Here is a 22,961-nt window from a genome sequence, read left to right as displayed (position 1 = left end):
GGAATGCGCTTCCGAGCTAATATCTGGCGTTTAACCTCCATGCCGTCAAACGTAACCGCGGTAAGTCTTGATAAGCAAACGGCTCCTGCTGCAGCAGGTCCTCCCAAAGAGGATGAGGCCTCGGCTCTTCTAGCAGTAGATCCAGAAGATCTGCGTACCAAGCTCTCCTTGGCCAGTCCGGAGCAATGAGGATTGCCTGAATTCATGTTCTCCTTATGAGCTTTAGAACTCTTGGAAAGAGTGGAAATGGAGAAAACATGTACACCGACTGGAACACCCACAGAGTCACTAGAGCGTCCACCGCCACGGCTTGCGGGTCCCTCGACCTGGAACAATACCGCTGAAGCTTCTTGTTGAGAAGAGAGACCATCATGTCTATTTGAGGTACACCCCAAAGATCTGTTACCTCCGTGAATACCTCCGGATGGAGACACCACTCTCCTGGATGGAGATAGTGTCTGCTGAGGAAGTCCGCTTCCCAGTTGTCTACTCCCGGAATGAAGATTGCCGACATTGCCAACACGTCTTTTTCTGCCCAGAGGATGATTCTTGTTACCTCTGACATTGCAGCTCTGCTCTTCATTCCGCCCTGTCAATTTATGTAAGCTACCGTTGTTACATTGTCCGACTGCACTTGAACGGCTCGATCTCACAGAAGATGGGCCGCTTGGAGAAGACCGTTGTAGACTGCTCTTAGTTCCAGAATGTTTATGGAAGGCTGGATTCCAGGCTTGACCACCTTCCTTGGAAGGTTACCCCCTGAGTGACAGCACCCCAGCCCCGGAGACTCGCATCCGTGGTTAGAAGGATCCAGTCCTGAATCCCGAACCTGCGGCCCTCCAGAAGGTGAGATAGTTGTAGCCTGAGGAGCGAAATCCTGGCTTTCGGTGACAGACGTATTCTTTAGCACATGTGTAGATGAGATCCCGACCACTTGTCCAGGATATCCAGTTGGAAGGGCAGAACATGAAACCTTCCGTACTCTAGAGCCTCGTAAGAGGCCACCATCTTCCCCAGAAGGCGAATGCACTGATGAACTGAAACCCGGGCTGGCTTCAGGACATCCCGGACCATTGTTTGTATCACCAATGCTTTCTCCCAGGAGAAACACTCTGCACTTCCGTGTCGAGGATCATTCCCAGAAAAGACAACCTCCTGGTCGGCTCCAAATGCGATTTTGGAAGGTTCAGGATCCAACCGTGTTCCCAGAGATGAGTCGTGAGAACAATGGACTGCAACAACTTCTCCCTGGACGATGCCTTTATCATCAGATCGTCCAGATATGGGATTATGTTCACCCCTTGTCTGCAGAGAACCATCATCTCCGCCATCACCTTGGTGAACACCCTCAGTGCTGTGGAGAGGCCGAATGGCAGTGCCTGAAATTGATAGTGACTGTCCAACAGTGCAAATCCGAAATAAGCCTGGTGTGTCAGCCAAATCGGAATGTGGAAGTACGCATCCTTGATATCCAGGGATACCAGAAATTCTCCCTCCTCCAGACCTGAAGTCACTGCTCTGAGAGACTCCATATTGAATTTGAACACCCTCCGGTAAGGGTTCAACGATTTCAAATTCAGAATTGGTCTGACCGAACCATCCGGTTTCAGTAACACTAAAAGGTTTGAATAATAACCCTTGTTTTGCATATGAGGTGGAACTGGGACAATGACCTGTGACTTTTCCAATTTTAGGATGGCTTCCTGTAGGATAGCCCTGTCTGTCAGCAAAGCTGGAAAGCCTGATTTGAAGAATCTGAGAGACGGAAATTCTTGAAATTCCAGTCTGTACCCCTGGGACACAATATCCTGTACCCAGGGATCCAGGCCGGTCGACACCCAGACGTGTCTGAAACATCTGAGTCTCGCACCCACCAGCCCGTCCTCCAGGCTTTGATGTCCACCGTCGTGCTGAGGATTTTGAGGAACCAGAAGCAGGTCTCTGGTCCTGGGAGCCTGTGGGTGCAGGCTTTTTGGATTTTGCCCGACCACATCTAAAGAAAGAGGTAGGAGGCTTGGACATTCTTACCTTAGCGGTCCGAAAGGACTGCGGCACAGCTGAAGAAAATGGATTCTTCGTAGAAGGTGTAGCAGAGGGAATGAAAGGTGACTTACCTGCGGTTGTCGTGGAAATCCATGCATCCAACGCTTCCCCAAATAGAGCCTGACCTGTGTAGAGTAGGTTCTCCACACTTCTCCCGGATTCCGCGTCTGGAGATCATTGGCGTAGCCAGAGTCCCCTGCGGGCTGAGACAGACATGGAAGATATCCGTGCAGTCAGCGTCCCCAGGTCCTTCATGGATTCCACCATGAACCCCGCAAAATCCTGTACGTTACATAAAAACAATTCAATGTCACTTCTATCCATTGTATCCAAATCCTCTAGTAATGTGCCTGACCACTTTACTATGGCTTTAGAAATCCATGCACAGGCAATAGTGGGTCTTAACGCCACTCCTGAAGCAGTGTAAATGGATTTGAGCGTAGTGTCAATTATAAGATCAGCCGGTTATTTTAACGCGGTAGATCCAGGGACAGGTAAAACCACCTTTTTAGACCGTCTGGAGACAGATGCGTCCACAGTGGGTGGGTTTACCCATTTCTCTATCGTCCTAGTGGATGCTGGGGTTCCTGAAAGGACCATGGGGAATAGCGGCTCCGCAGGAGACAGGGCACAAAAAGTAAAGCTTTACGATCAGGTGGTGTGTACTGGCTCCTCCCCCTATGACCCTCCTCCAAGCCTCAGTTAGATTTTTGTGCCCGGCCGAGAAGGGTGCAATCTAGGTGGCTCTCCTAAAGAGCTGCTTAGAAAAGTTTAGCTTAGGTTTTTTATTTTACAGTGAGTCCTGCTGGCAACAGGATCACTGCAACGAGGGACTTAGGGGAGAAGAAGTGAACTCACCTGCGTGCAGGATGGATTGGCTTCTTGGCTACTGGACATTAGCTCCAGAGGGACGATCACAGGTACAGCCTGGATGGTCACCGGAGCCTCGCCGCCGGCCCCCTTGCAGATGCTGAAACGAGAAGAGGTCCAGAATCGGCGGCAGAAGACTCCTCAGTCTTCTTAAGGTAGCGCACAGCACTGCAGCTGTGCGCCATTTTCCTCTCAGCACACTTCGCACGGCAGTCACTGAGGGTGCAGGGCGCTGGGAGGGGGGCGCCCTGGGAGGCAAATGAAAACCTTTTTTGGCTAAAAATACCTCACATATAGCCTCCGGGGGCTATATGGAGATATTTAACCCCTGCCAGAATCCACTAAAGAGCGGGAGACGAGCCCGCCGAAAAAGGGGCGGGGCCTATCTCCTCAGCACACAGCGCCATTTTCCTCACACAGCTCCGCTGGTCAGGAAGGCTCCCAGGCTCTCCCCTGCACTGCATTACAGAAACAGGGTAAAACAAGAGAGGGGGGGCAAAATTGTGGCAAAACTATTATTAAAGCAGCTATACAGGGAGCACTTATTATAAGGCTATCCCTGTCATATATAGCGCTTTTGGTGTGTGCTGGCAAACTCTCCCTCTGTCTCCCCAAAGGGCTAGTGGGGTCCTGTCTTCGTTAAGAGCATTCCCTGTGTGTCTGCTGTGTGTCGGTACGTGTGTGTCGACATGTATGAGGACGATATTGGTGTGGAGGCGGAGCAATTGCCAAATATGGGGATGTCACCTCCTAGGGGGTCGACACCAGAATGGATGCCTTTATTTATGGAATTACGGGATAGTGTCAACACGCTAAAGCAGTCGTTTGACGACATGAGACGGCCGGACAATCAATTCGTGCCTGTCCAGGCGCCTCAAACACCGTCAGGGGCTGTAAAACGCCCTTTGCCTCAGTCGGTCGACACAGACCCAGACACAGGCACTGATTCCAGTGGCGACGGTGACGAATCAACCGTATTTTCTAGTAGGGCCACACGTTATATGATTTTGGCAATGAAGGAGGCGTTACATATTGCTGATACTACAGGTACCACAAAACAGGGTATCATGTGGGGTGTGAAAAAACTACCTATAGTTTTTCCTGAATCAGATGAATTAAATGAGGTGTGTGATGAAGCGTGGGTTGCCCCCGATAAAAAAATGCTAATTTCAAAGAAGTTATTGGCTTTATACCCTTTCCCGCCAGAGGTTAGGGCGCGCTGGGAAACACCTCCTAGGGTGGACAAGGCGCTCACACGCTTATCAAAACAAGTGGCGTTACCCTCTCCTGAGACGGCCGCACTTAAAGATCCAGCAGATAGGAGGATGGAAAATATCCAAAAAAGTATATACACACATACAGGTGTTATACTACGACCAGCTATAGCGACAGCCTGGATGTGCAGTGCTGGGGTAGCTTGGTCAGAGTCCCTGATTGAAAATATTGATACCCTGGATAGGGACAATGTTTTACTGTCTTTAGAGCAAATAAAGGATGCATTTCTTTATATGCGTGATGCACAGAGGGATATCTGCACACTGGCATCACGGGTAAGTGCTATGTCCATTTCGGCCAGAAGAAGTTTATGGACGCGACAGTGGTCAGGCGATGCGGACTCAAAACGGCATATGGAAGTTTTGCCGTATAAAGGGGAGGAGTTATTTGGTGTCGGTCTATCGGATTTGGTGGCCACGGCTACAGCCGGGAAATCCACCTTTTTACCTCAAGTCACTCCCCAACAGAAAAAGACACCGACTTTTCAACCGCAGCCCTTTCGTTCCTTTAAAAACAAGAGAGCAAAGGGATATTCATATCTGCCACGAGGCAGAGGAAGGGGGAAGAGACAGCAACAGGCAGCTCCTTCCCAGGAACAGAAGCCCTCCCCCGCTTCTACAAAAGCCTCAGCATGACGCTGGGGCTTCTCAAGCGGACTCGGGGGCGGTGGGGGGTCGTCTCAAGAATTTCAGCGCGCAGTGGGCTCACTCGCAGGTAGATCCCTGGATCCTGCAGATAATATCTCAGGGGTACAGGTTGGAACTAGAGACGGATCCACCTCGCCGTTTCCTGAAGTCTGCTTTACCAACGTCCCCCTCCGACAGGGTGACGGTCTTGGAAGCCATTCACAAGCTGTACTCTCAGCAGGTGATAGTCAAGGTACCCCTTTTACAACAAGGAAAGGGGTATTATTCCACTCTATTTGTGGTACCGAAGCCGGATGGCTCGGTAAGACCTATTCTAAATCTGAAATCCTTGAACCTGTACATAAAGAAGTTCAAGTTCAAGATGGAGTCACTCAGAGCAGTGATAGCGAACCTGGAAGAAGGGGACTTTATGGTATCCTTGGACATCAAGGATGCGTATCTCCACGTTCCAATTTACCCCTCACACCAGGGGTACCTCAGGTTCGTCGTACAGAACTGTCACTATCAGTTTCAGACGCTGCCGTTCGGATTGTCCACGGCACCTCGGGTCTTTACCAAGGTAATGGCCGAGATGATGATTCTTCTTCGAAGAAAAGGCGTATTAATTATCCCATACTTGGACGATCTCCTAATAAGGGCAAGGTCCAGAGAACAGCTAGAGATGGGATTAGCACTGTCTCAAGAAGTGCTAAAACAGCACGGGTGGATTCTGAATATTCCAAAATCCCAGTTAATTCCGACAACACGTCTGCTGTTCCTAGGGATGATTCTGGACACGGTTCAGAAAAAGGTTTTTCTCCCGGAGGAAAAAGCCAAGGAGTTATCCGAGCTTGTCAGGAACCTACATCAATGCACAAGAGTCCTGGGAAAAATGGTGGCTTCTTACGAAGCAATTCCATTCGGCAGATTCCACGCAAGAATTTTCCAGAGGGATCTGTTGGACAAATGGTCAGGGTCGCATCTTCAGATGCACCAGCGGATAACCCTGTCTCCAAGGACAAGGGTATCTCTTCTGTGGTGGTTGCAGAGTGCTCATCTATTGGAGGGCCGCAGATTCGGCATACAGGATTGGATCCTGGTGACCACGGACGCCAGCCTGAGAGGCTGGGGAGCAGTCACACAAGGAAGAAACTTCCAGGGCGTGTGGTCGAGCCTGGAAACGTCTCTTCACATAAACATTCTGGAACTAAGAGCAATCTACAATGCTCTAAGCCAGGCAGAACCTCTGCTTCAAGGAAAACCGGTGTTGATCCAGTCGGACAACATCACGGCAGTCGCCCATGTGAACAGACAGGGCGGCACAAGAAGCAGGAGTGCAATGGCAGAAGCTGCAAGGATTCTTCGCTGGGCAGAGAATCATGTGATAGCACTGTCAGCAGTGTTCATCCCGGGAGTGGACAACTGGGAAGCAGACTTCCTCAGCAGACACGACCTTCACCCGGGAGAGTGGGGACTTCATCCAGAAGTTTTCCACATGCTGGTAACCCGTTGGGGAAAGACCAATGGTGGACATGATGGCGTCTCGCCTCAACAAGAAACTGGACAGGTATTGCGCCAGGTCAAGAGATCCGCAGGCAATAGCTGTGGACGCGCTGGTAACGCCTTGGGTGTACCAGTCGGTGTATGTGTTTCCTCCTCTACCTCTCATACCAAAAGTATTGAGAATTATACGGCAAAGAGGCGTAAGAACGATACTAGTGGTTCCGGATTGGCCAAGAAGGACTTGGTACCCGGAACTTCAAGAGATGATCACGGAAGATCCGTGGCCTCTACCTCTGAGAAGGGACTTGCTTCAGCAGGGTCCCTGTCTGTTTCAAGACTTACCGCGGCTGCGTTTGACGGCATGGCGGTTGAACGCCGGATCCTAAAGGAAAAAGGCATGCCGGAAGAAGTCATTCCTACTTTGATTAAAGCAAGGAAGGAAGTAACCGCGCAACATTATCACCGCATTTGGCGAAAATATGTTGCGTGGTGCGAGGATCGGAGTGCTCCGACGGAGGAATTTCAACTGGGTCGATTCCTACATTTCCTGCAATCAGGATTGTCTATGGGTCTCAAATTGGGATCTATTAAGGTTCAAATTTCGGCCCTGTCGATTTTCTTCCAAAAAGAATTGGCTTCAGTTCCTGAAGTCCAGACTTTTGTTAAGGGAGTGCTGCATATACAGCCCCCTGTGGTGCCTCCAGTGGCACCGTGGGATCTCAATGTTGTTTTGGACTTTCTCAAATCTCATTGGTTTGAACCACTAAAAACTGTGGATTTGAAATATCTCACATGGAAAGTGACCATGCTACTAGCCCTGGCTTCGGCCAGGAGAGTGTCAGAACTGGCAGCTTTATCTTACAAAAGCCCATATCTGATTTTCCATTCGGACAGGGCAGAACTGCGGACTCGTCCGCATTTTCTCCCTAAGGTGGTGTCAGCATTTCATCTGAACCAACCTATTGTAGTGCCTGCGGCTACAAGCGACTTGGAGGACTCCAAGTTGTTGGACGTTGTCAGAGCTTTAAAAATATACATTTCAAGGACAGCTGGAGTCAGGAAATCTGACTCGCTGTTTATACTATATGCTCCCAACAAGTTGGGCGCTCCTGCGTCTAAGCAGACTATTGCTCGCTGGATTTGTAGTACGATTCAGCTTGCACATTCTGTGGCAGGCCTGCCACAGCCAAAATCGGTAAAAGCCCACTCCACAAGGAAGGTGGTTTCTTCTTGGGCGGCTGCCCGAGGGGTCTCGGCATTACAACTCTGCCGAGCGGCTACGTGGTCGGGGGAGAACACGTTTGTAAAATTCTACAAATTTGATACCCTGGCTAAGGAGGACCTGGAGTTCTCTCATTCGGTGCTGCAGAGTCATCCACACTCTCCCGCCCGTTTGGGAGCTTTGGTATAATCCCCATGGTCCTTTCAGGAACCCCAGCATCCACTAGGACGATAGAGAAAATAAGAATTTACTTACCGATAATTCTATTTCTCGGAGTCCGTAGTGGATGCTGGGCGCCCATCCCAAGTGCGGATTATCTGCATTACTTGTACATAGTTACAAAAATCGGGTTATTATTGTTGTGAGCCATCTTTTCAGAGGCTCCGCTGTTATCATACTGTTAACTGGGTTTAGATCACAGGTTGTACGGTGTGATTGGTGTGGCTGGTATGAGTCTTACCCGGGATTCATAAATCCTTCCTTATTGTGTACGCTCGTCCGGGCACAGTACCTAACTGAGGCTTAGAGGAGGGTCATAGGGGGAGGAGCCAGTACACACCACCTGATCGTAAAGCTTTACTTTTTGTGCCCTGTCTCCTGCGGAGCCGCTATTCCCCATGGTCCTTTCAGGAACCCCAGCATCCACTACGGACTCCGAGAAATAGAATTATCGGTAAGTAAATTCTTATTTTTTTCCCATCTTCCTCAGGGAAGGGAATAGCAAACAGAACCCTTTTTGGGATCTGGAATTTATCCGGGTTTTCCCAGGATTTTTCAAATATAGCGTTTAATTCTTTAGGCGCAGGGAAGGTTAGCGAGGCTCTCTTATTGTAAGTGAAGTAAGCCTCCTCAACCTGCTCAGGTGTGGTGTCATTAATATTTAACACATCTCTAATGGCCTCAATCATGAGCTGCACCACCTTAGCAAGGGATGCTGCCCCCCTCAGCACAACCCATCACTGTCTGCAGTATCAGAATCGGTATCCGTGTCATCTTGCATAATTTGGGCAAGTTAACATGCTAGGAATATGCTAGGGGGTTTTGCAGGAATAGGGACAGAGCCTGACCAAACTGCCATAGACTTCTTCAACACCTGAGTTTCAGTCTCAGTATTCGCTTCAACAATGGGGATCTGAGACAAAGCATTACAATCCTGTGTACATGGAATGGATCCCTCCCGAGAGGAAATCTCTTCTGCAGCATGTGACACAGAGTCCCTAGACAAGGCTATGTGAGATAGTAAACACCCCCCCAAGTATGCCACAGAGAGACACAGAGATTGGAGCCAACCCACACACAGCACTTTTTAAGGTAGAACTACGCTGTCTGTGTACCTTAATAGGCTACACAGACTTTACACAGCCTCCCCATCCCTTCTACAACCACCGGTACCATACAAGATAGCTGGAGTTGACTTGGAGGGACAGCTCTCCCTGTCAACACTTCTGCAGGCAGGAAGATGGCGCTGAACGCTGCTGGGTCCGCTCTGAGAAGCTCCGCCCCCTTTCATGGCGCTGCTTCCTGCGATCCTGGGACCCTGACAGGCTTGTTGGGCAGTGTAGGGTGCAGGCGCTGGCTCAGGGCGCCCCTCACAGCGCACCCTGTTGCCCCCATCTTCACACCGGCTCCCCGATTGCCAGGGTGGGCGGTGACTAACTCACCACTGAAGTCTTCTGGCTCTGTAAGGGGGTGGCGGCATGCTATTGGGGTGAGCGGTCCCCTGTGGCGGGGAACATTCGATCCTCTCAGGAGCTCAGTGTCCTGTCAGCGGAGATAGTGGCTCAGACCCCGCATGGCGGACACTAGTCCCCCCACTTAGTCCCTCGAAGCAGGGAGGCTGTTGCCAGCAGCCCTGCTGTAAAATAATAAACTAAAAAAAAAACAACTTACTAGAGAAACTCTGGAGAGCTCCCCTAGCTGTGACCGGCTCCTCCGGGCACATTTTCTAAACAGTCTGGTAGGAGGGGCATAGAGGGAGGAGACGGCCAAAAATCTCTATCTCTTAAAGTGCCAGTGGCTCCTAGTGGACCCGTCTATACCCCATGGTACTAATGTGGACTCCAGCATCCTCTAGGACGTAAGAGAACTACATGACACAAGTGAATATTTTTGATGCTGTGACTGACTGCTGGTATTTATTCAATGTCCTACTGTCTAACAACTTTCATCTGTTCCTAAAATTCTGAGAAACATACAGTTTAAGAGGCCAGGCTAGTTGTCAGTACCGGGTTGGGACAATATATAATCCAATTGTAAAGCGTAACAGAATATGCTGTGTCATATAAGAAACTTAATAAATAAAGTAAATAATCTTTATGCTCGAAAATCAGGTTGGTTAAAGCCAATTGATCTTAAATCCCTGTCTGCACTCCTAACCCCACCCAGCTGTCAATAGTGAAAGTGAAAGCTGAAGAGCTGTGTCATGCCTGCTCACTAGGTTGTGTATCTATGTTCCCTTCGTAATCAGGACCAGCAACCATTGTACCTATAACCTAAAGCTAGTACAAGCAGGGGTATTTTAAGGTGTAGTAGACAAACAGCTACAATTCGCAGAACCTTGTTCTACATTAGCAGTCATGTTTTGTTTGTTTTTTAAACACTTCAGACAATTAAAAAAAAAAAAAAAACATAGCAAAGGCTTAATCCAGAGGTTCACAAATGTGGTCCTCAAGGCACCCCAGTGATCCAGTATATCCATTCTTGGTCACAGGTGACTAAATTAGTACCGCAGACAATTTGATTTAACCATATGCGCTGAGCCATGTATATATTTAAAGCCTGGACCATTGGGGTGCCCTGATGACCGTGTTTAAGAACCTCTGGCTTAAAGAATTTTAGGACAGATGTATTAACCTGGAGAAAGGATAAAGCAATGATAAGCGCCAGGTGATAATGCACCAGCCAGTCATTACGGATTTGAGAAATGACAGTTAAGATGCCCATACACTAGACGACCTGTAAATGATGATTTCTTGTTAATTTCCCTTGAACTCCCCGAGCAGCTCCCGACAGTCCTGGGCAAACGATATAGTACAATACACAAGATATATCTTAATATCTGGGAGTGGCTACATCCAGGAGCATTCTGCCATTGATGATAGCTTCAGATCTTCCCTGCAGCAGAGAAGATCAGAAGCTCCGACCAAAGACCAGCGGGACCGCGCATCGTGATCGTTACAGACACTGAACGATCTGCACTATTATGAACGATTTGTAGTTCCGATCTGTCGGAAATGGACAAATCGTTCATAATATCGTCTAGTGTATGGGCACCTTTAGGAACTGACTGGCTGGTGTGTTATAACTTTGCACTTATCACTTCTTTATCCCTTCTCCAGGCTTAATACAGCTGCCCCTTTATTTCTACCATCTTCAAATTTATCAATGGATAAAATGAGACATACATAAATTAATTTTGATCACCTAACTTAAGACAGGTCCAATCATGAGAGTAGATATGGGGGTCGATTCAATTCAGCAACAGTTGAATAGCACCGGGAATTAGCTCCCAGCACTATTCAATACAGCGACTAGTTACCCTCAATTGTCGGGAATTCTTCTCTCAGTCCCGGGGGGTGAGAGAAGAAAACAGACAAAAGAGCTACCGCGCGGCCGGCGCAATGCTGATTCTGTCGGGAAAGCATTGCCGCGGGTAGTTAAGTCGGAGAATGCTCGCTCTCCCGACAAAACTACCTGTTAAGGCGGTGAGAACGGGCATTCTCCGACTTAACTTTAGCTGAAATGAATAGCGTCGGGAGCTAATTCCCAGCGCTATTCAACTGTTGCTGAATTGAATCGACCCCATGGAATCACTATTTACAAAGGCAGTCACTTTGGCCTGTACAGTTACATAGAATTTGACAGCAGATAAGAGCGACTTGGCCCATCATGTCGGTCATGTACATACAAGAGTTAAGATACGCTGGGAGACATTTACCTATCAGTATATTTTTGGATTGTGGAAGGAAGCTGGAGTACCCGGAGGAAACCCACATAAGCACAGGAAAAATATACAAACTGCATAGTTAGGGCCATGGTACATTTCAAAGCACCCCCTTCTATGGGATGTAGTTATGTGACCGGCTGTCACAATACCGACACCTACATTCCGCCCCCTCACTATCCCGACGGTCAGCATGCCAATCAACAGGGACTATTCCTACTCGTGGGTGTCCACGTCACCAGAGTGGGAATAAAACTGGTGGAGTGGAGCTCACCCCTCCCGCCCACCATATAAATGCCGGGATCCTGCCGTCGGTATTGTGACCGATACCCAACCCATTTATAGTGATAGCCTAAAAACAAAGAACTTGTTCAACTGTATGCATAGAGGTACACAATACATATGCCAACATAAATTCACATATTTGGACCATCAAAATAAAAATGCAGCGCAGGGCCTCATAAGAAAGGATTAGACCTACTGCATGCATATGGTGATAGATATAGATAGAGATATATATAGATAGATCTCTCTCTCTATCTATAGCTATCTAATGACAGGGGCATCTATGTTCTACCCTATAGACCAGGAGGCACCACTGTCATCCCTGCTGGACTGGTTACCGCTAATAGAGAATCAGCTCTTGGGGCTAGGGGACTCAGTACTGTGGTACTTGGGTACCCATGCGAGTGCAGGCAGCGCTGGGACGTCTCCCTAGAGACCTGTATATCAAGGTCTCCCCGTTCCACGCTGCGCTGCAGAGGCCGGGCAGGCGGCAGTGACTGTGCATAGTGCCGAGGGGTGGCGGGACACAGAGCGCTGTGTGGTACCCGGTGACGCTGGCTAGCAGAGGCGATGTGCAGCGGACGGAGACATACGGACCCTGCGAGCCGCAGAGCACACCGACCGCGCTGCGGGACACCACTCACCTGAAAGTGGTCAGAGAGAAACTATAACCCCGCTCCGCCATCTTCTCTCTGCGCCTCCTGTGCTGTGCCTGTGTGTGAGCGGCCGCAACACGGCGCACGTAGCGTACGTCACTACGTCACCACCACCGCATGGCCTGACGGGAAATGAAGTTCCTGGGAGAGCCTTTCCCGGATTCATTCCTGTTTTGAAGACTACAGTACTTGTCACGCCTATCCCCCTAGAAGAGTCCTGCACATCCCAGCATGCCCTGTTACAGTTTTAGCAAAGCCCTAAAATGAAAACTGTGTCAGTACATGCTGGGAGGTATAGTTCCCCGGAAGTTATCAATGACTAGAGCAGTGCGCATGTGCAGCCTATACCTGCACAAGGGGGGCGGGGGCGTCAGTATGGTTGGCGGATGGCCGCCACCTTGTGGTTGGCATGTGATAATGAGCGCATGCTCCTAATCTAGCAGGGTGACAGGCAGCAGGAGTCGGGGAGGTCAACTGGAAGATGGCGGTCTCCGGAGGTCCGGCCGCAGGTATTGTTAGGCAGCTGCTTGGATGCTTCCTGCGGGCGGAACACACTCTTCTGCGGGCCCTGGGGCTGCAGCCGCCGCTTCCGGGTAAGGTGAGGCAGATGGTGGTAGTAGTACACCATTCGTACTGACATGGCAGCTCTCTCTGCATGCATGGGGAGGCTGAGCCGCGCAACCACTCACACTTCAGTGTCACGGATCTTCCTCCATTAATTATTATCATCCCTTCCTTGTTCCATAGGCCACCTGTATACAGGGACTTGGGGATCAGTGAGCCCTATGTGTGGCGTAGTTATTAAGGTACAGGGCCACAGGCAGGTGTTATGTATGTGTTCCAGAATCAGTCCTTTATAAATGCGCTTGTAATGTGTAAAAAAAAAAAAAAAAAAACTTTGCTTATACAAGTTGAGTATCCCTTAACCAAAATTCAAAATCAAACATTTTTGGTTCCCCTATTGAGATAATGACATATATAAACGCCCGCCATCAGGGGAGTGCTGCGGGCACAGCTGTCACGGGCCCTGCCTTTCTTACAGAGAGAAGAGGGCCCGGACCGCTCATGCCGCCGTCCTCCCGCAGCGATGCTCCACCCACTTTTCGTTACTGAGTTCTGGTACTGTCACAGCAGGGGGAGAGGACGCTGCAAGCTTCTATTGTAAACATCCCTCCAAAAATAGCCGCCGTCTCAGAGGAGACGGTTACTAAAGATACTAGAGGAGGCTACCTACCTATTTTGTGAGTCCCGGGCCCCATAATTTCTGATGGCAGCCCTGGACACATATATATTATATTATATATCTATATAATATAATAGCCCAGATCTGTCACTCTGCGACTGTGTGGCTAACAGTGGGCGTGGCTAGGAGCTCTCATTGGGTTAGCTCCAGGGTAGATCCTCCCCCTGGTGACGTCAGAGGTCACTTCACCAACTTGGTTTTAGAAATAAACCTAAGCTGCAGGTCTATCACACCCTAGGAACTAGGGAGGATACATGTGTGTACAGTACGCACAGATCTACCCACACTGGCTGAGGGAAAGTCAGACTCTTCCACGTGTGAGAGGTCAGTTTGCGGTGGCCGAGGTGTGGCGGTGGGGGCCGGTGAGGAGGGCACCGCAAACTGACCTTTGCTGTGTGTGAATTCCCTGCGGCAATGTTATGGTTTGGATGCAGCCACAGTGCCCCTGTCAGGTGTGTACATTGCAGTGTCGGATAGCACTGCTGCGGCTTTGTGTAGGGCCCGCGCCTCCGCCGCCAGAGGAGGGGATATAACATGCACATGCTGTGGCGCTCCGGCCCGGCACTTAGCCTCTGCCAAGCTGATGCCGCTGCCCAGAATCCATGCTGCGCTACAGCACCAAGGAGAGGGGGCGGCTCCACACAGGAGACTACCGGCTGGACTTCAGTAAGTAGCGCGGCTGTATCAGCGGAGGGCTGCAGGAGGCTGGCAGTGTGCTGCTGCTCTCCCCTTTCCTGCTGTGCACAACACATGGCCTGGCTTAACCCTGCCTGTCTCCGGGAGAGCTCTGATGCTGTGTTCTGGCCCCCTCCCCCACCGCGTCGCCCCCCGCGGCACCCCTGCACCCGCCCCTCCCCCACCTGCGGCACCCCCGCAACCACCCCTCCCCCATCCACTGCGCCCTTGCTCAGGACTCTCTCCCCCATCTGCGTCTATCCCGCACCCACCTGGCTCAGCGCTGCCTGTCTCTGGGAGAGCTCTGCTGCTGTGTTCCAGCCCCCCCCCCTCCCCCACCGCGGCACACCACCCCACCCCCTCCTGTGCCTTGAGAGCAGAGGGGGCAGCACTGGGGGCAAGGGGCAGAACTAGAAACATAGCCATGTCCAACACAACATAACTGTAGTGTTCACTCTAGGCTGTTTTAGCAGGGCGCCGCGCCCTGCCCGTTTTTCAGCAGGCAAAACCCGCCCTGCCCCTTTTGCGGCGCCCTGCTAGAACAGCCGCCCGCTTCCTGCCCTCCCGGCGTGTATAGATGCCGTGCGCATGCGCGCGGCATCCATTCACGCATTGGGAGAGGGCTGGGGGAAGCCCAGCACCGACGGAGGTGCTGGGCACGCCCCCAACAGTGACGTCGCCGGCTACAGACGCTCTCTATAGTAGCGTCTGTGGGCCGCACCGCCCCCTAAAATGACGTAGGCGTGGCCACGCCCCCTAATTTGCGTGGCCGCGCACACATGTGCCCCCGGAGTCCGGCGTCCTGCCCCTTTTCACTCCTAGAGTGAACACTAAAACTGAACCAAAGGTTGACAGGTAAGCAATACATGAAACTGCTAGTAGGTGTGGGGATCATCCAGATAAGCTCTACACACATGGGAGATTATTATGGTAAGAGAACCTTGCTTGGTGTAGCTAGTGTTACGTTAATGTGAGAGGTTCCAATTTAACCTCGACACTAGTTGAATTTTTTAGGCTAGGGGTGCCGCAAAAAAAGTCAGACACACAGAGAGGGTGCAGTGAACTGAAAGAGTTTGGGAACCACTGGTTTAGTCTATAGTTAATATAAATAAAACTTAGCATTTTATTTTGGATTCAACATAATACTTTAATTATAAAACAAATGAAACTAGCATTAGCAAAAGTGATGGTACCGTTAACCTAATATTTTGTTGCACAATCTTTAGAGGTAATCACTGCAGCCAAGCTATTCTGTAGCTCTCAATGAGAGTTCTGTAGCTTTCAACAGATAGTGAGGCCCACTCTTCCTGAGCAAGCTGCTCCAGCTGTCTAAGGTTTAATGGGTGCCTGCTCCAGACTGCATGTTTCAGCTCTTTCCATAGATGTTCAGTAGGATTCAGATCAGGGAATATATTCTTTTCCCGGTTTATATCCATCCCAGATGGTATGTGTCAATTACAGATAAATATTCTAGCTTCACTCTGTGCGCTATATGGGATTAAGCCACTTCACTGCAATACTTCTTTTCTATCCTGCTTGGACTGTACAGCTGATTTCTATATACGCATTTTAGTCACAAAGGGAGTCTCACAAATTGGTCAGGGACAGTCTCACGAGTTGGTCATGCACTGCCTATGGTGGCTCTCCAGGCTGTGAGAGCCACCCGTCGGACAAGGCATCGGTAAGTGTGTATGCAGTTGCCGCATGCCTGCTTCTGTTGGCAGCGGTGTCGGGCTGGGTATTGTACATCTTATCTAGTGTGTACCCAGTCTTATCTAGTGAGATTAATTGTTGTTGAAATTTCCCAATGTGTTTGTTTTTTCTTGAGGAGAAGAGTTTTAAAAGATGTGTCTTTTTGCAGCTTTGGCTACCGAAGCTCCAGTAATCTGTCCCTCTGAGTCAGCAGACTTTGATGGAGCTGACAATGTGCCCAGTTTTCTGGATAGCATTTTCTGGATGGCCGCACCTAAATCTAGAAGAACAATTGAAGTGAATCGCTGTCGACGAAGGAATCCTAATAAACTTATAAAAGAAAAGGTACAATTATGTAATGGTTGTTTAAAATGCTTGTTGACCCTTTTTCAGTTTCCAACTACCGACCTATTTCCTACTCAACACTGACTTGAAACTTTTTGTTAAAGTATTAGCCAATGGGCTGAATCCCTTTCTACCCACCCTGTTCAACCCCAACCAAGCGGGCTTTGTCTCGTCCAGGCAAGCCCTAGACAACACCAGGTGCACAATTGACATAATTTATTATATCCGTGTTTACAAACTTTCTTCTCTGGTGCTTGCTCTGAACACGGAGAAAGCCTTTGACAGGGTTTCCTGGCCATTTATGTTCCAAACATTACGCCACTTTGGTTTTCAGGGAAAATTCATCCAAGTTATACAAGCGTTGTACTATAACCCATCTGCGACGGTCCAGGCTGGCGGTCTACTCTCTGACTCCTTCTTAATTGCAAATGGTACCAGACAGGGGTACCCCTTGTCTCCCCTTATTTTTGCACTTATAATAGAGATGCTTGCTACTCGGATACAAGCTAATCCTGACATCACCGGTGTGTCAGTTAAACATTCCCAATATACTTTTTCCTTATTTGCTGATGACATTCTTCTCACACTAACCAAACCAATCCTTTCCCTCCCAAACTCATTCCGCAAACTTTCTCTCTTTGGCATTCTATCAGTATACAAAATTAATCACACCAAGACCGAGGCCTTATCCCTTCATCTCCCTGGAAATATGATAAAAACTCTTGAGGCTAAACTTTAACTTTTCATGGAGAACAGGCTCACTTAACTATCTTGGGGTCCACGTTACTAAATCATATAACCCCCTATATAAAGCCAACTACCCTCCTTTGTTTAAATCAGTATATAGGTACCTTCAACAATGGCACTCTTATTTCATCTCCTGGGTATGCCGTATCAACGCTGTTAAAATGAGCATTCTCCCCAAACTACTATACTTCTTCCAGACGCTACCAGTACAATTCCCATCCCATTCTCTTAATGCACTTCAGTCCTCTCTTGGCAAATTTATTTGGAACTACAGGAAGTCAAGCATCTGACGGGACATCCTTGCAAAACGATCACAGAACGGAGGTCTGGGTCTCCTTATCCTCCAACGATAACTGAAATTAACTACTAACCCATCTCCTCTCACTCCTATATGGAACAACACGTTTCCACCTGGACTTTCACCCACAATGGCTCTTCTTTGGGCTACATCTAACGTTACAAGGTTTTATCATATTATTATGGACTTTTCCTCTAAGTCCTTTGCTGAAATTCAGGACAAATACGGTATCTCTAATACGCTTCACTACCAATACTTACAAATCTACCATTTTATCATCTCTATGTCCTGCCTGTTCATCCCCTGCCCAATAGAACGACTCTCTATATACAATCCTACCGACAGGGGTACTATCTTAGTTTTATATATATCTATTTTGGCTTTGGAGCCTCCTCTACCTGAGATCCAGGCTTGGGACTCACACCTGGTCATACACCTTGAAGACAATGTCTAGGACACCATCCGTACTGCTGTCTCTAAATGCTTTATCAGTGTAGTCACTCGAGAAAACTCTTATAAGGTGTATGCTCATTGTTATTTAGGGGGTAATTCAGAGTTGATCGTAGATGTGCTAAATTTAGCACATCTACGATCATTTATTCTGACATGCGGGTGACACCCAGCACAGGGCTAGTCCGCCCCGCATGTCAGGCCCTGCTTCTCCCCACACACAGGTACAAAAGCATCACACGGCGGTGATGCTTTTCTACCTGGTGAGTAGTTCCCTACCTGCGCAACTCCTGCATGCTGGCAGGGAGCTACCCAACGCGTTCCGGGTCGCATTGGCTGCATGTGATGTCATGCAGCCGCCATGGCCCGCCCCCCCTAGCGGTCCGGACCGCGCCCCGCCAGCGGCATTCTAATGCCGTTGGCACGCCCCCTCCCGCCCTGCCTCTGCCTGTCAATCAGGCGATGGGCTCCCGGGGTGCGCATGGGCACTCCACAAAGTAATTCAGACTGCGATCGCTGCAGTCTAACTTGCCCCCTTAGTCCCTGAACGCCTCCAAAAAATCTACCCTAACACCTCCAATCTATAATGGCAAAACTGTGGCCAACCTAGCTAATTTTTTCATATCTGGTGGCTGTGCCCAGTCATTACGTCATTCTGGAAAATAGTCCGTGCTCTACTAGCTCAACTTGCTACCCTCCCAACCACTCCATCCCTATCAACTTGCTCCTTTGTGCTTCAATTGAGCATATTTCTGCAGAAACCAATGAATTGGTTCTCCATATATCATGCGCAGCCAAATACCAAATTGCTCGCAATTGGAAGGTATTAAAGGCTCCTAATCGGCAGGAACTATTAAACAGAATCTGCTTCATCGCAAAGATGGAATACATTACTAGCCTACAAAATAACACTGTTAAGAAATTTTATTCTGTGTGGCATCCTTGGTACGCTCATCATAATATACCTCTCCCAGGCCTTAAATGATACGATCCACTTCATACAAATTCCATCTACTCTCCATTACTCTCCCTGGGTAACAATCCCGAAAAATTGAAATCCAGATTGGGCAGTGGTTTTTGTAGTCAGCATGTGTTTACTGAACGTATTGCTGTGTGCGTCTCCCAATTTCTGTGATATCTGTGGAGAAGCTGTAGTAGCAGTGCTGGTTTGACACCGCAGACTCCTGCTTCCTATTTGGTAATGGATGATGGTTGAAATGTATTTATGGGTGGAATTAGCCTTTTATATACCTAAAAGCTGGACAATAACACTTTAAAATATCATATCAGATGGGGGGATGAGAGGTGCTTGTGTACTGGACAGTAAAATAGACTGGAACATACAACGTCATCACAATTCTGCACTATAAAAGGGGCTTGGTACGGGGTGCCGGCGGTCAGGATGGCACTGGTCAGAATATCGACTCCGGCATCCCGACTGCTTGAAATTCTGAAATTCTAGTAAGTATCCTTAATCATAACCCTCCCCCCCCCCCCCCCGCAGCCTTACCTCCCCTCTGTACTTAAGTTTCGAATTCCGGTGTCGGCAGTCTGACAACTGTCGGGATTCCAGCACCAGTATTCCGAGTGCCGGGACTTCAACTACATCTCTTTTATAAAAGGATTCTCTGTTTTATTCTGTATGCTTATTATAAAGATTGCTGGACAAGCATGAATATTTTAATATCTGCAACACTGAACTTTAAGAACTTGTTGTCCTTTGTAACGAAAAAGCAGCTTAGTATTCTATTTATCATGCTCCATACTAACTTCCAAAAAATACATGTACAGTATTCCATTAAATATTAATCTGATGTTCTTGTCAATATTCAGAGGCAAGCTTATGCTTTAATTAAGGGGAACACCACCCAGCTGCAGACGTATCCTGACTTCAGTGAAGCCGCCCCTTGACAACTATCTCCCTGGTACAGTTGTTAACTGTACCTCCTCTTTCCTTAGTGTTTGTCAATGGCTGGCTGTACCGCCCAAGACCGAAGTCACAAAGTTACCCAGCAGTTGTGTGAGGTTCCTCTTTAAAAGAAAAAGAAATAGTTATCAGCAAATGTGTCTCTTATGATGAGGTATATTTTTTTGTGTTGTTTTTGCAAAGCTGGTAACAAGTTCCTTTTCCTCTATTCAGACCAACATTGACGTGTGCCCAGAATGTGGGCATGTGAAATTGAAACACTTACTTTGTGGATTCTGCTATGACAAAGTTCGCCGTGAGACTGCCCTGATCAGGCAGGAAATAAAAGCCAAAGAAGGTGGACCCTTTGGAGCCCCCACTGTGGAGACCCTGGTTCTCTATGAAGGTGAAAAGCCACATCCAGAAGATGAAGGGAAGAGGATAATAGAACGGAAACGTATACGCCCTTCTTGGTTCACTTACTGATCCCAACTCTTTATCTGCTATGCAGTATCACAATTGTCTTTGAAATGAACTTGGCAGGATGGAGAACTTCACACACATCTCCAACTATTTCCAGCTTTTCTTTCTTTTTTGCTTGTCCAACCAATATTATTAACATGTTGAAATATGTGGTTCTTGGTGCTCCATCTGTCACTATAGTAACCTTAGGTCTTTATTGTAAGTATCTTAAAATTAAAGAAAATCAAATTTTTGTTAAATTTATACTTGGGTGAAATTAATTCTTACTGTTACATACATACATGTATCAAGTAATTGCCCATAACAACCAATCGGCTTTGAGGAAGCATTTACCAAGTACATTCTATAAAATGATAGGTAGATGCTGACTGGTTGCTATGGGCAACTTCTCCCCGGTCCTCTTCTCCACTCTTTTCACTGCTTTATACATCAGCCCCATAATCTCAAACAGCAGTGTCTAGGACTGAAGTGGTCATCAAGCTCACACACTAGCACAACAATCGTACTTGGATCTCTTCTGACCTTTCAGCGGGCTGGACTGCACATACACATAACATACATGGGATTTAATCAATACATGTACAGCTAATTGCAACAAAATTTCTGTGGTTTGGGGCCCATCGAAATAAGTAAATGAAGCAAAAATAGCCAAGAGCGCCATCAGCTAAGTATGGATTCACAGCAATTAACAATCATTAAATACTCCCAAATGCTCTACAGCAAATTTCCTACATGTAAAAATATAAACTCGGTGCAGTCTTCACATATTGATCTCTAAAGGTTAGATGGTATAGTGTGATTGGTCATAGCATGAAATAACTGGGTTTATGTGTCCTTTTATGAATAGTTTTGAAGTGGGACATGAAACCGATATAACACTGACTAAGGTGTAATAATCAGCAGTGCATCAGCATTTACATTTCCTTAAACGTAAGTAAATATCTAATGGGTTAGTATTGCTAAAGTGCCCCTGTCTCCTACAGACCACTTTATGAAACAAACTTAAAACAGACACCTAAGTAAATATGCTTATGCACGATCGAGTCACATTACTATGACCACCAGCTAATAGCCAGATTAACAGCCGTGTGCAGCACGGGCAGCAGCTAGATGGGCTGCACTGTCGTTTTCCAAACACGTCTGGTAGCCCCCAGGTTCATTTTGATGGTGAGCTGCTCCACTGTAGAGTGTCAGTCGGCCCTCACACACCTGGGTAGCCACCGTTAACCTCTCACATCAATGGCACGTAGTGCTCCACAAATTTCCACGTCTGTTATTAGCAATGGTGCAAAGGGGGACCATGATGGTTCAAAACATGCTAGGAGGAAAGCTTTCCAGGAGTGTGGGACAGTTGTATTTGCAATATTAATTATAAATCTCTGATTTTGAACCATAATCTAATTTTAGGACAGGGTCAAATAATGTGGGTTAATGTGGTTGAGGGAGACCTGCATTTCGGGCAGGTTCCTGACTCCTGGCACCACTTGACGTCATTGAGCTGGGGAGTAGGCCCTATTGAGAAATTTAATGTTGATTTCTTGGTGGAGTCCATTAAGCAGATAGAATGTCAGTGGAAGATATAAAGCAATAAGTGGTGACAAGGTCAGGAATGTCCAGTCTCCGGACATCTCACACACGTGTCCATATTCCCTCTGCATCAGTCACTAGTATGTTGTGGTATAGCTAGCATAATTTAAAGTTTCATATGTGGGTCTTTGTGAATAGGGCCTGAAGGGTATTAGGGGTAAATTTACTAAAGCTTCTAAAACAGAAGTGAAGATGTTGCCCATGGCAACTAATCAGATTCTATCATTTTCTAGAATGCAATAGAAAAATGCTAGCATATGTTTGGTTGCTATAGACAACACCACTGCTTTGCACATTTCAAAGCTTTAGTAAATCTACCCCTTAGTGTCTACAGGTATGGAAAAGGTGTTGAGAGGCAGTTTGCTGTGTACATAATGTGAGTGTGGAAGTAGGGGAAGAAGAATTGTAGATGTCTTGCTTCTCCTTGAGTTGTTGAAATGTAGTCGGCCACCAGGGTAAAAATGTCACAGATAGCTGCAATCCCCTTCCTCTGCCATATCCAGTAGTGGGAGTTTGAAAATGAAAAAAAAGGTGAAAAATATGGGATGCCCCAAATGGTTGCATATTAAAATGAGTGTCCAAAACTAGATGTTTGTATAAAAGTAATCCATGCCTTATATGTGTCTTTGAGAAGGACTTCAGTGAGGACATCTTTGGGGAGATTAGGTCAAGGAGTATTTAGCAACACGGGTGTGAAATATGGGGACTATAAAAATACTTCTATAGATGGGTTGGTAAAATAATCAAGTCCTAAGCACCAGTCAGAGAAGTATCTAAAAGTGTAGCCATGCCATAATATCCCTTTAATCCAGAACACCTATTATTTACACAGTTTCTGTGGACAATTAAAACCAGGTGAAATGCAGGCTTTAATTTAGCCAGCCACAGAACCTGTATAAATCATAGGTATCCCGGATTAAAGGGACATTATGGCAACATTGGCCTCCCCGATATACTGTAGTTGCATTTTCTCAAGTGGCCAGTTCTAAAAAGCACCCACTTTTAGAAAATGCAACAATGTTGTGGAGGCCAAGACCACCTTTGCATTTGGCCGGAATTAATACATGGTACATGGGAAGCAAGTGGAGGGAGTAGGCCAGCTCTTCAGCTGC

The 22,961-nt window shown here is 47.8% G+C and overlaps 2 protein-coding genes across 2 annotated transcripts in view; one reads left to right on the top strand and one right to left on the bottom strand.

Annotated features, from left to right (window-relative positions):
* PSMA2 (proteasome 20S subunit alpha 2) overlaps positions 1-12,571 on the bottom strand; it is a 77,614-nt gene extending 65,043 nt beyond the window's left edge. Inside the window, exon 1 of the mRNA XM_063922477.1 lies at positions 12,412-12,571. Coding sequence (XP_063778547.1) covers positions 12,412-12,452 — 41 coding nt within the window. The 5' untranslated portion in view covers positions 12,453-12,571. The remainder of the gene's footprint in view (positions 1-12,411) is intronic.
* Positions 12,572-12,780: 209 nt separating this feature from the next.
* On the top strand, positions 12,781-20,505 carry MRPL32 (mitochondrial ribosomal protein L32). Its single transcript, XM_063922478.1, has 3 exons — positions 12,781-13,016; positions 16,203-16,378; positions 20,014-20,505. The coding sequence occupies exons 1-3, from the start codon at positions 12,905-12,907 to the stop codon at positions 20,263-20,265; spliced, it is 540 nt and encodes a 179-aa protein (XP_063778548.1). The 5' UTR covers positions 12,781-12,904; the 3' UTR covers positions 20,266-20,505.
* The last annotated feature ends 2,456 nt before the right edge of the window (positions 20,506-22,961 follow it).

The sequence above is a fragment of the Pseudophryne corroboree genome, chromosome 5 (assembly GCF_028390025.1).
Source record: "Pseudophryne corroboree isolate aPseCor3 chromosome 5, aPseCor3.hap2, whole genome shotgun sequence".
Lineage (NCBI taxonomy): Eukaryota > Metazoa > Chordata > Amphibia > Anura > Myobatrachidae > Pseudophryne > Pseudophryne corroboree.
This window is presented reverse-complemented; position numbering and strand designations above follow the sequence as displayed.

Coding starts and splice junctions, on each gene's coding strand:
- MRPL32 (XM_063922478.1), top strand. CDS start 12,905: ATGGCGGTCTCCGGAGGTCCGGCCGCAGGTATTGTTAGGCAGCTGCTT. Junction 13,017..16,202: donor GCTGCAGCCGCCGCTTCCGG/GTAAGGTGAGGC, acceptor GTCTTTTTGCAG/CTTTGGCTACCGAAGCTCCA. Junction 16,379..20,013: donor ATAAACTTATAAAAGAAAAG/GTACAATTATGT, acceptor TCCTCTATTCAG/ACCAACATTGACGTGTGCCC.